The sequence below is a fragment of the Pleurodeles waltl genome, chromosome 8 (genome assembly GCF_031143425.1).
Source record: "Pleurodeles waltl isolate 20211129_DDA chromosome 8, aPleWal1.hap1.20221129, whole genome shotgun sequence".
In the NCBI taxonomy this organism is placed as follows: domain Eukaryota; kingdom Metazoa; phylum Chordata; class Amphibia; order Caudata; family Salamandridae; genus Pleurodeles; species Pleurodeles waltl.
In genome coordinates this window covers 770,981,628-770,995,409 of record NC_090447.1, presented here as the reverse complement: position 1 = coordinate 770,995,409, position 13,782 = coordinate 770,981,628, and the positions used below count along the sequence as shown (strand labels likewise).

At 43.9% G+C, this 13,782-nt stretch overlaps 1 protein-coding gene across 1 annotated transcript in view; it reads right to left on the bottom strand.

Moving 5' to 3' along the window:
- The window catches only part of ACE2 (angiotensin converting enzyme 2), a 405,347-nt gene that overhangs the window by 142,726 nt on the left and 248,839 nt on the right, over positions 1 to 13,782 (bottom strand). Inside the window, exon 10 of the mRNA XM_069205018.1 lies at positions 8,607 to 8,751. Coding sequence (XP_069061119.1) covers positions 8,607 to 8,751 — 145 coding nt within the window. The remainder of the gene's footprint in view (positions 1 to 8,606; positions 8,752 to 13,782) is intronic.

Here is a 13,782-nt window from a genome sequence, read left to right as displayed (position 1 = left end):
TTAGGGAGAGACCTATTGTGCAAATTGGGTTGTTCGATCATGTGTTCGAACGAAGGAATAACAATCCAGACGAGCAGTGATGGGGAAGAAGAGGATAGTGTAGAGGGGGATGAAATGGAAACGGTAGATGAAGAGTATCCTCTGATTTGTCTTTTCCCGATGATAACTGAAGAAGATATTCCAGCAGAATTGCGAGAAACAGTCGGAAAGGAAGTGTGGGACATGACAGGGAAAGAGGTGGGATTGATGAAAGGAGTGGAACCAGTGAAGGTGATGGTAAAGCCCAATGCGATCTTTCCCCACACCCCACAATACCACATGCCACAAGATACCCTCATGAAAGTTGCCCAACTCATTGACGAATTTGTGAAACAGGGGGTACTGAAAGAAGTGTTAAGCAGTCCATGTAATTCACTGATAATGGGACTAATAAAGCCAAGTGGAAAGGTCCGACTTGTGCAAGACTTGAGGAAAATAAATGACATCATAGTCAAATGCTGCCCAGTAGTACCGAATCCAGCTGTGATAATGTTTCAAATTCCTTGCAATGCCGAAGGGTTCTCAGTCATCGATTTGTCACAAGCATTCTTTTCTGTGCCTCTTCATGAGGACAGCCAATTTCTCTTTTGTTTCAAATTCCTAGACAGAGTATACAGTTGGTGTCGAATTCCTCAAGGGTTTTCTGAGTCACCGTCGATATTCAATCAGGTTCTAAAGAAAGACTTGGAAGAGTTGGAGTTGCCATTCGAGTCAACCCTAGTACAGTACATTGACGACTTACTGGTTGCATCAAAGACAGAAAGTGGCTGCACAGCCGATACCATTGCTCTGTTGAACCATTTGGGAGGGAATGGACACAAGGTGTCTCCTTCCAAATTGCAGTTCTGTCAGAAGAAAGTGAAATACTTGGGTCACCAGATAGAGAAAGGGTCACGGAGAATAATGAAGGAAAGGATTACAAGTGTACTTCAAATGAGTCCGCCTAAGACGAGAAAGGAGGTGAGGAAGTTCTTGGGAATGGTGGGCTACTGTCGCCAGTGGATTCCCAACTTCTCGACTCTAGCGAAGCCTTTACTGAAACTGACCCAGAAGGATGCTTTGGATCAAATTGAGCTGAAAGGAGATGAGATGGATGCTTTTGTTGAATTGAAAGAATGCATGTGTAGGGCTCCAGCTTTAGGTATGCCTGATTACACAAAGCCTTTCACATTGTTTTGTCATGAACGTGATGCATGTTCTTTGTCTGTCTTGACTCAAGCCCATGGTGGCGTAAACAGACCAGTAGCGTATTTTTCAGCTACTTTGGATCCGGTCGCAGCAGCACTCCCAGGGTGTTTGCGCGCCGTAGCAGCAGTTGGTAACAGCCTCACTCAGAGTGAAGGAATAGTGATGGGACACCCAGTAACAGTCATGGTCCCTCACTCAGTTGAGATACTTTTGACCCGCTCCCGAACGCAACACATGACTGGAGCAAGACTCACAAGGTATGAAACGATTATTCTGGGCTCACCGAATGTGCAGCTGAAAAGGTGCACTACGTTGAATCCAGCTACCTTGCTTCCTGGAGAAAATGTCGAAATTGAGAACGCTGAAGACGTCGAGCATGACTGCCTTCAGGTGACTGAATTTTGCACAAAACCTCGACCGGACATCAAGGATACTAAGCTTGATGAAAATGACCAAATTCTTTTTGTTGATGGTTCATGTCTAAGAGATGGGATTGGGATTTTGAAAGCAGGATACGCTGTATGCACTGTAACAGGGGTCTTGGAAGCGGGATGGCTTCAAGGAGTCTATTCTGCACAAGTAGCAGAACTTGTAGCCCTTACCAGAGCATGTCAACTGTCTGCATTGATGAAAGTCACCATTTACACTGATAGTCAATACGGGTTTGGGATTGTGCATGACTTTGGACAACTATGGTCACAGAGAGGTTTCCTGACTTCTTCAGGATCCCCAGTGAAAAACGGGGAAAGGATAAGGGAATTGTTACATGCCATTCAAGTACCAGCTGAAGTTGCAGTGGTAAAGTGCAGTGCTCACACGAAAGGACAGGACTATGTTTCTCTGGGAAATGCATATGCGGATCAAGTCGCAAGATTTTGTGCCTTGAACTGTATATTACTGAGAGATGAATGGAACTCAATAAATGAGCCAGAACTCGAACCAGCTGAAGCATTTGCCTTGAAGGTCGTAGATACAATAGAGGAACTAAAAGCACTACAGAATAATGTCAGGGAGGATGAAAGAGATTCCTGGATCAAATCACAATGTATAAAGAGACAAGACGAGTTATGGGTTTCACATGAGGGAATTTTTTTTTGCCAAATAGTCTCTTATCACAGCTTGCGCGGTTCTATCATGGGCAAGCTCACCTAGGGAGAGATGCCATGATAAGTTTGTTCAAAACTGATTGGTTTAACCCCAGATTTCGTCAAGCTGCAGAAGCAGTTTGCCATCGATGTGTCACTTGCCAGCAGATGAACCCAGGAAAGGGAACGGTTGTGAACGCGAGTCACATTGGTAGGGCAAGCGGTCCTTTTAGTCGTATGCAGATGGACTTCATTGAGATGCCTGTGCATGGAGGTCTGAAATATGTGTTGGTGATTGTGTGCATTTTTAGTCACTGGATTGAGGCATACCCCACACGTAGAAATGACAGCCTTACAGTTGCCAAGCTATTATTGAGAGAGTTGATACCACGTTTCGGATTCCCGATCTCTTTAGAATCAGATAGGGGAAGTCACTTCAACAACGAGGTGATAAAGTTACTTTGCGAAGCGCTGAACATTGAGCAGAAACTGCATTGTAGCTATCGCCCTGAAGCATCAGGACTGGTGGAGCAGATGAATGGTACACTGAAATCGAGAATGGCGAAAATATGTGCATCAACAAATTTGAAATGGCCTGACGCATTGCCCTTAGTGCTAATGTCAATGAGAAACACTCCTGATAGAAAAACTGGATTGTCTCCGCACGAAATTCTCATGGGCAGGGCTATGAGACTTCCTGCAGTTCCCGCAAATGCGCTTTTGAATATTACAGATGATATGGTGTTAGACTACTGCAAAGGACTGGCTGACGTGGTTCGCTCTTTCTCTCACCAGGTGGAAGCGACCACCTTGCCACCGATCCAAGGTCCAGGACACGCACTGAAAGCAGGTGACTGGGTCGTGGTGAAGAAGCACGTGAGGAAGTCGTGCCTGGAACCCCGTTGGAAAGGCCCTTTCCAAGTGATCCTGACGACAACTACCGCTGTGAAATGTGCGGGAGTTCCCAACTGGATTCACGCCAGTCACACAAAGAAGGTGTTGTGTCCCACAGATGAGGAAGTTGAAGCGCTGAAATTGCCAGTGCCTGATAAAACAGTGCCGAGTGCTGAGACAGGACAAAAGCGAACTGAAAGCGAACAAGCAGAAGCAGGAGAGAAAGAGATATTATTGGAGAACGAAGAGTCCGACTCACTTGGGGAAGACCAAGGAGAAAGTTCAGACAGCGACGAAGAAGCTGCAGGTGACAAAGAGCCTGAAGCAGCTGAGGGTAGCAAAAAGCCTGAAGCAGCTGAAGGTGACAAAGAACCTGAGGCAGCTGAAAGTGATACAGAGCCTGACGAAAGTAACGGTGACGAAGGGCTCGAAAAAGGTGAAAAAGCAGGAGAGCCTGATCAGAAGGGGGCTTTCCCAGAAACAGACGATACAGAAAAGGGAAAAGAGAACGTGATCGATTCCCCTGAAGGAGGGGACAAGGCAGAGCAGAACGAAAAAGTTCAAACTTCTACAGAAAAGGTCGCAGGTCCATCAAATGGACACGGTGCAAAGAGGAGACTAAGTATATCACCAGTAAAACAAAGGTCTGGAGAAGGTTTGAACGACGGAGAGAGGCCAAAAGTAAAAGAGAAAAGAAAAGAAGTGTCTGTCGTGGTACCAACCTCGAGTGAAGAAAAAGACTTGACAAAAGAGGAAAGTACCAGCGAGGCAGAATCGAAAAGAGAAGCAAAATTGAAAAGGAAAAGGATACCGAACAGAAGGTATTCCGGTCCTGAATGGGCATATGCAGTCAATGACGATTGGACTGATGAGTTTGTATCTCTAAGCATCGAGAACGAAGAAGAAGAAGAGATACCAATAGAAAAGAAAAGTTTTATGGACAGTGTTGATTGAAAGGGTGATGAATGACATTGCTTGCTACAATCTAACGTGAAATAAACAACCAGCTGAGACATTGCTAAACCGGATGAGACATTTGCTAAACCGATAAAGACTGAGTTATTGCCGAATTGAGACAAATGCTGCTAACCGATAAGTGACTTGGCCTTTTGAAGAAGACGGTGTGAACATTGCGCTCGCTCAGCTTTGTAACTGAATTGCTAAATAGTTTCATTTATAAGTGCTTCTAGCTCTCTGATTCTATACAGATCATGACGCAAAACAATAGAAAGAAATATTGTAAATATGTGTGTATAGGCTTGGTAGTTACATGTGTACTAATAATAATGGCAATTGTGTTTGGAATGCATGGAAAGGGTGAAAGTGAGAATATCGAGGCTTCTACTATTGCTCCTGTTACTGTCACTGAACTAACAGCATTGAAAAGGCTAGCACTGGATGAGAGACTCTTGCATGAAAGGAAAGAGCTTTCGTATAATGTTTTCTATCGCTTACTAACAGAATATGTTGAGACAATGGATGCGAAAGATTGTTATGTGTGTACACAGATACCGACATCAGTGAAGGAAGGGGTGACATATCACCACATGCCTCTTACATACGGGATTACATGTAGTATAGTAATGTCTAGGTTTTATGGTCAAACTAACATACAGTATTTTTACTCAAACTATGATGTTACCTTTGCTTATGTTCCTATAATAGCACAGCTAAGCCAGACTGCTAAAGATTGGGATGCAATAATTATGAGGGAATTTTTCGAGCCAATGCTACCTTTTGAAACGGCTCACGCTCATAGGGAAAATCTTACCTGCTCACTCTCTGCAGTAGAAATAAGCTTTTTAGATCGCACAGATGATAGAAGGGCTCAAATGAAGGCGAAATTAGAAAAGGAGTTACATAAGAGGACTTCAGTAGATAATTATGATTTTGCTGCAATAAAAACACAAGGGAAAATTGCTTTAGATGCTTGGCATGTAGGGAAGTTTTGTATATATCGAGGTGAATCTTATTATGACAACATTTTTGTAGGAGCAAGTGAGTGTAAACACACGTTTATCTTTAAGGCCAAATGGACATTCATGATGGACGGACTTGATCCTGTCATTCCAGGTGTATATTACATTTGTGGGCATAATGCCTATTATCGTCTTCCAAAGGGATGGTGGGGAAGATGTTATTTGGGTATAGTGTTCCCAAAGGTTTATCAACTGGATGACGTATCGATGATTCAAAAGACATCTGGATCCCATCGTATCCAGAAAAGAGAGACCGCAGCTGCTGTGGTAGGTGATATATTTGGAGCCATGATTCCTTCATTGGGAGTTGTGCTGAATTCTATCAAAATAAGAAAGTTGTCTACTATAGTGGATAACATGTTGACAAAGTTTTCAGGTGCTATAATCCTGATAGATGCTGAAATTGCAGCGGAAAGAGCTATGACTCTTCAAAATAGGCTTGCTTTAGATATTCTTTTAGCAAAGGATGGAGGTGTTTGCAAAATGCTTGGTGCCAGACACTGTTGTACTTATATACCCGACAATAGTGTGAAAATTAAAACTATGCTTGCTAATCTAACAAAAGAAAGTGCAGATTTGAAGGAACTGAAAGAACCAGGAGTATGGGAGAAGGTTGGAAAAGGACTTGCTTCAGTGGGACATTGGATTGGGGGAATTTGGAATGGAATATTGTTAAAAATAATAGAGGGAATTTTAATAGTGATAATTTGTGTATTTGGAATTTGGGGAATAAAAAGGGGAATAATAATGATTATGGAAAGAATTAAAAGAAGAAAGGAGGAGAAAATTATGAAAAGAATGGCAGAAGAATACAAAGCACAAACTAGGGGAACTAAAAGGAAAAGGGAACTGACAAAATTTTAATGGAATAAAATTTGTGGGCTAAATTTGTGTGATGACAAGTAGTCATCAGAGGAGGGATTGATGAAGCAGAAAATGAAGGTTTTGATTTATTAACGCATAAACGTAGTGTGAAATAATCATGTGTGACATTAACCGAACTAATAAAGATTGTACGGGGACAAAATGTGCCCTCAGAGTAGTTTGCCAACATTTATACGCGTGCTTTATATAACATGGTGTATTAGAATTGCACTAATCCGACATAATCATAAACGGATGCTACGATTTGCTTATTTGAAATGCGTTAGCTTAGCATTACTTTAGAGGAGGCTTTGGCCTAGTGGCCTGGTCTCACGGTTTAGATGTTCGTATTTTTCCAATGTGCTATTAAACGTGTATTTCTGCTTGAAGCTGTACTTTTCCACAGAAACTGTTCACATGCTTATCTTAAAGTTTAGTGCCAGCATGGCATATTTTCTCTTTAATTCAAGGTCGACTTGCAGGTGCGGACAATGGAGGCTCTGAAAGTGAGCTAATTGGGAGACAATGTTGCGATTTGCGTACCCATCTCCAAGGATAATGTATGCTTAAGTAAAAGCTTGAGAACTGTCGTTTTTGATTGGACAATTTGAAGCTAACCTATGAACCTTCCAATGGAGACCCTACTGGATTCGAACTGTTGCCTATAAAAACCAGGTGCACGAGAAGAAATTAGGCCATTACCAGCTCGATACCCGCCATTTTGCAGACTTCGTAGCTATTATGGCCCACTTTGCTGCGACGCCATTTTGAGAGACTTTGATGCTTTCTCTAGTCGAGAGAAAGAGACTTTAATGATTCTTGCCCTAGAGACTTTAACTCTGATCCCTTTGCATGAAGTAGTAGTTTTACCTTGCCGCCGTGAGGCGATTGCCCCGTTCACCCTTGCCCCTTTGTTCCGTCCCATGCTGATCGAAGAACGGTACCTGTGAGACGAAGACTTCCTTGTATGCTGATCGTAATTGGTAAATATGAAAGGAAATTGTACAATTGCATTGTGTTTCTTTTAGGTAACCAACTGCTGATTTTGATAAGGTCCCTATCTAGGAGTTTTCTAAATTTATGTTGCTAAATTGTTTTTGCATGAAGACCCACATGCCGATGCTAATTTGGGTTAGATGAGGATTCCATATGTCACACGATGCAATTTGAGATCTTGTTATGCTGACTAAATGTACGCAATTAGCCCATTACAGATTATCGTATTAGTGCTTTGCATTGCCATTATCGAATGTCTTGTGATTCAAATGCTACATAGATTACACTTGTTTCGACGATATGGACAGCTATTAATGTTCATTTATGTTTATCATTTGGTGTTGAGACACATTTATATTGTGCTAGCTTTGTTAATATAGGGAAATAAATTCACTAACTTTGCAATAAACTGGTGTGGTTATTCCTGACTGAAAGGTCAGGGTTCGCCGAAATGTATTCTGGATTAATTGTTAAGTGTTATGTTGATCAAGGTATTGCTTATGTACGTTATTGATTATTGATTTGATGTGACTGATCGATTAAGAGTACAGAGAGTTCCCACTTAGTCAAAAGATTCATCGGCCTAAAGAGCGTCCGAACACAGGTAAATTGTTACCACGGTTTCGCTCTATCAGTAGTGCTGGGTGTCTGACAGCAGCGCATTAGCTTGCACTTTCATCAGAAACCTTTGATCTGACAGCTCCTCCATCACAGGGTGGTCAGGTCTTAGGGATGGGCACTGTGCCCTGTTTAGGGAATGGCAAACATCGTTAGGTTTCAAGGTCCTGGAGAGGCATGGAAAGGTATAGTGATGTTGGGCAAGAAAATAGCACAATGGCCAACCCCAGCAGGTAAAAACATCCTAGTCTTTGGGGTCCTCGATTTGTTATTTTTCAACAATAGATGTGAGAGTTTATACTTGAAAAGCAAACATTTTGCTGAGTCATCCAACACGGAGCCCTCTTGGAAAACATTTACAGCCTTAAACAGAACTGCTGCAGCAGCCTCACCACAGAAGGTAGCACGACCCCACTTGCCAGACAGGAATTTCTGAATCAAGGAGTGGGTCATCAAACCAGTGTAACAGAGGCCATGGCTGCCAATGGCCGATGAACCACTCACCAGACTGTAAATGAAGGCCTAAGTTTCAAACACCCTGACAGGTAATGAGAGTTGCAAGTATTCTAGGCCTCTGAGGTGGCTTGTGGTAATATAGAACTTCTAAGAAAAGAACAGCTATCCAGTTATCAAAAAAGTCAACAGGGCAAGTTCAAGTTCCGTTTAATCAATTGAATTTAGGGAACCCATGCTCGCAACTTCAACAAGAAATCAGTGCCACTGAATCTGTAAGGACTCCTGTTTTTTTTGGAATACATTTTGGGTGATTTAATCAGGTGGCTTATGCTTTACTTCACAGAATGTAGGAATCGCTATTGGATTTAGCTAGATATGTATGATGGCCAAGGGCACATTTATCAGCAAGAAAATAAAAATACGAAGCAGTAAGCATTATTGTCAACCATGTCACCAAATAATGGGGTTCCCTATTTCACATACTCACTTCATCTCCCACCACTTTTTCATCCACTGATCTTTTGGAATTTCACCACTGAAAACCTTCCATCTCCACTCCTCCAGCATGAAGGTAAAGGGCATGGTCGCCACAATGGTGAGAGCTTGTCTGAGCAAGAAGTTTATTTTTGTCTCTGTCAAAGAAATGTTAATTTTAATCACGATAATAACAAATTGGTTTTAGTTCATATATACACAAGTACACAAGGAATGCAAGCAGTAAAATCAAATTATACATTATTATCATATAGTTGTTAGAAAGCAAACGTTATGGCAGAGGTGAGGACTAGTTAATGGACTATTATATTTTAGCTCAGTTCCCACAACCGTAGCATCCAGACATTTACAGACCAAGGGAAATCAGAGCACACCCTTCAAGTTCCACTGACTTAATTTACAGGTAGCGCGGGGTGAGCTCAAAAGTCTTAATTCACTTAAAAGGGCTGAGAAAGCAGATGTCAGTGAGAGCATCTGCAGACCAGGTAAATTATACAATACTTACTATCTATTGCAAAGCGATTTATAAGAATAGCATTTCTATCATTACATTTACACTAAAGGTGCGATTAGAGGGAAAATGTAACCATTTACATGAAAGTGTATGGAGCTTTTAATATTAAATTAATTATAACTAGATTAAACTGCCCTACAAACGTAACAGTCTTATTCTACAAAAAAGTGAAAATATTTTACTATCACTAAAATTGAATTCATAGGCTAGGGATATAGATGAACATAAAAATATTAAAAGTACATAAGCAAATAAGGCATAACGATATATACAAATGACTAAAAGTCCCTGGAAGGCAAGGGCAGAAACAAATAACTACCCCTCTGCAAGAGGTTAAAATCTTTTGGTAGACCAACACCAACGGTAAAAGACTTTGTAAGGTTGCTTATACTTCAGATGCAACGTATCAGGTGATTGTAATGCACGCTTCAAGCTGACTCCCAATACTTAGATGCTGCAAAGAGAACCAGAAGGATACTATTTAAATTGCATAAGGGTACATATACTATTCTCTGGAGAGGATTCCTCAACTGTTTCAATTATTTTGTACTTGGGGAACGATAAAAAAGGGATGTCCTTTAGGAGGCAGGCATTTGGATATTCAATGGATGGGCAAAAAATACGCAGACCAGGCGGGGGCCTTGAGCAAGCCTTATAATTTGAATACAAGGAAACTGGAAGAAGTCATCATATGAATTTTCAATATAAATGCTTCAAAGGGGGATGCTCAATAGTATCCAGTTACACCTCCATGCCTGTAAACACCTTATTCTGAATATAGGTGGAAGCCATTGGTCTTGCCACAATCTTCCCTGTCCATTCAACAAGATCCCAAAATGCAGCTTCAACTACATGTTTGAAGTTAAATGAAATAACAATAAGGCAAATTAGGTTAAGTACACATTTTTCAGCGTTCTTAACATCTCACGGAAAGAGCTCTTATAGATGGAAAATTTAGACGAGCTCCATGTTTAGAGGCAGTATGCAATTTGCCTCCATTGAGCCACTCTTCAGGTCACTAAAATAAGCAACTTAGGCCATCATTATGACATTGGTGGTAAATCCCACTTACTGCCAAGCTGCCTGCCGCCAACTTACCGCCGCCACCACCGCGGATATCCGCTCACCATATTATGACACACACACACCAATCCGTCAGTATTCAGCCACATACACAAATCCGCCACACCAAAGGTCAGTGATAAACTGGAGGTATCCAAACCCACACTGTTACGCAACAGAACTGTGCCCACCACCTTATGACCCACGAATCACCATGGCGGACATTCAACGGCGGTAAACCATTGGCAGTACATACCGCTGCGCTCAAAATGTACACACACACATACAAAACAATACCACATTGGACAATTCAAACAACAGACACCTGACATCCATACACACACCACACCCCCACCACTATAAAACACACACCCACAGTACCCACAACCCTTCACCATTACAAACCATTGCCAGTAGAGAGACATCAAGACCACAGACACAACCAGAGCCACACACTATACACCACTCACACACTCCACATCACACACCCCAACACATTACACAACACCCATGGCACCACAAAGACACCCCTGTTTCAAAGAGGAAGAGCAAAGGGTCATGGTGGAGAAAATCATCAGGGTAGAGCCACAGCTGTTTGGAGCACAGGTGCAGCAGATATCGATAGCTAGGAAAATGGAGCTATGGCAGAGAATCGTGGACAGAGTCAACGCCGTGGGACAGCAACCAAGAACAAGGGCTGACATCAGGAAGAGGTGGAACGACCTACGGGGGAAGGTATGTTCCATTGCAGCCAGTCACCAGCTTGCTGTACAGAGGACTGGCAGTAAACCCCCACCTCCTCCCCCACAACTAACATCGTGGGAGGAGCACATCTTGGCAATCCTGCATCCTGAGGGCCTGGCCGGAGTCGGAGGAGGACTGGACTCTGGTAAGTCAACTCTTTACTACTATCACTCCCTCCCTGCATGCCATCACATACCCCCACCCTCAGCCTCACTCCCATCACTCCACCACTTCCCACACACCTCACAATCACATCTCACTTATCCCAATGCCAAGCCCTGCATGATGTACCAATGCAAGAACACCACTTACAGCCCTGCATGGGCACTCATCACTAAAGCATGCACACCATAGAGAACTAACAATCTCACCATACACTAACATACACAAGTGAAAGCTGGAAGGGCAAATCCAACCATAGAGAGGAAGCCAGGGATGTACAATATGTCAGAAACATAAACCATAACACATCATTAACATCCCCACAGGTATCCCATCCAATGTCAGCAGAGAGGAGGTGCCAGCACTATCCAGTCCCCCAAGTGAAGAAGCCCACAGTGATGACAGCAACTCTGGTCTTCAGGATCTGGATGATCAGCTTGGCCCATCAGGGACCTCTGGACAGCCGGTTACCCAGGCCCAGTCCACACCACCACAGAGCCTCCCCAATCAGGATAACACCACCACAGCACCCACCCAGTGTACCCAAACCTCTGCCCCCAGGACACGTCAATCAGCAGTGTGTCCACCTCTACAGGGACCCCAGGCCACACCTCATACCCAAGACAATCAGGGACCTGGGATCAGTGGCAGAGGGCACACAGTTCAGGGGACAGAGGCACAGGCCAACAGGTAGAATGGGAGGATTGCTGTGCGCCAGGGGGAGGACAGGCCCAGGGAACCGAGTCTCCAGGAGGGGAACCGACTCACAACATTCCTTGAACACAATGGGCCAGATCCTGGACAATGTGCAGGAGAACAGACGGCTGCAGGAGGGACAGTACCAGGGGATCAGGGAGGACCTGCAGGCCATCAACAACACCCTGATCTTCATAGTAGGGGTACTGGCAGACATGGCCAACATTATGAGGGAGGTAGTCAGACAACAGCGGGCCCCTGCCACTAGCCAGACATCTGAGCAGCCTTCCACCTCCGCTGCTGCTAGTGGCCAGGAGGCCCTGCCACAGGACTCACAGGCCACTAGCACCCCTTCCCCTGCAGAAGGAGAACCACCCCGAAAACATTCCCTGTGATCCAGACAGAAGCCAGAGACACTTGCCAAGACCCCCGTCAGGAAATGAGACTCTCCTGATTGTCACCCTTGTGTCCCACTCAGTCACCTTGTCCACCTTGAACTGCCATTGTTCCCCTTCCTATGTCACCTTGGACAATGCACCTGTGCTAGAAACAGACTGGAACAATACCCCAGACTTTCCTCCATCATCACCCCATCCCCTTGCACTTGCCCCTCAATATTTTAGCACTACAATAAACACGCTTGGAAAAAAAAGAAGTTTGGAGTATGTCATGTTTTTCAATTATGTATTCATTGAAACAGGTACAAACATTGAAATTCAACTCGTACAGAAAATGAGCATAGATTAATGACCTGTAGTTGGCTGCAGTGATCACACCAGGAGTGTATGTGAGGTCACCAACATCTGAAAAAGAATTGCCAGAGGAAACAGTGAGTGGGCATGGAAGTGGGAAATATCAGCATGCCAGTGCCACACAAATTCAAACAAATATCATTGAAATGTGAAGTAACATTGTCCTACCTGTGTGTCATTGGAAGTATTGTCTGATCACTGATGTTCTGTTATACTCATCCTCATCCTCTGCCTCCTCATCCTCACTGTCCACCGGGTTCACTGCTGGCACACAGGCATCTCCAGCCTCCTCCTCCTGCAGGAATGGGACATGGCATCTGAGGGCCAGATTATGCAACATGCAGCATGCCACCACTATCTGGCAGACCTTCTTGGGTGAGTAGCACATGGATCCACCTGTCAGATGGAGGCACCTGAACCTGGCCTTCAGGAGGCCGAAGGTTCTTTCAGTGATCCTTCTGGTTTGCCCATGTGCCTCATTATAACGGTTTTCTGCCCTTGTCCTGGCATTCCTCACAGGGGTCAGAAGCCATGATAGGTTTGGGTAACCAGAGTCACCTGTTATTGAGGGACAACATTTAGCCACACACTATCCCATATCCATACCCATACACCGACATATACTGGGTGGGTACCAGGGCTCACCTATTAGCCATACCCTGTGCCTCTGTAGTTGGGCCATCACATTTGGGATGCTGCTATTCCTCAGGACAAAGGCATCATGCACCGACCCAGGATACTTAGCATTGATGTGGGAGATGTACTGGTCCGCCAAGCACACCATCTGTACATTCATAGAGTGGAAACTCTTACGATTTCTGAACACCTGTTCATTCTGGGGGTTGAGGGGGGGGGATTGGGACAAATGCAATATGTGTTCCATCACTCGCCCCAATTATGTTGGTGATATGTCCCATTGCATAGAACTCAACCTTCACTGTGGCCAAATCTTCAACCTGGGGGAAAATGATGTAGATGCACATGTGTTTAATCAGGGCAGACAACACTCTTGTCAACATGTTTGAGAACATTGGCTGTGACATTCATGTTGCCAAGCCCACTGTCACTTGGAAAGAAACAGTTGCCAGGAAATGGAGCACTGATAGCACTTGCACGATCGTAGTGGGGTGACGGATAGCAGATATCAGGACAGGCTGCAATTGGACACACAGCTCTGTGAAAGTGGCCCTGTCAAGTCTACAGGTGAGTATTATGAGCCTGTCCTCCAGTGTTGCCAA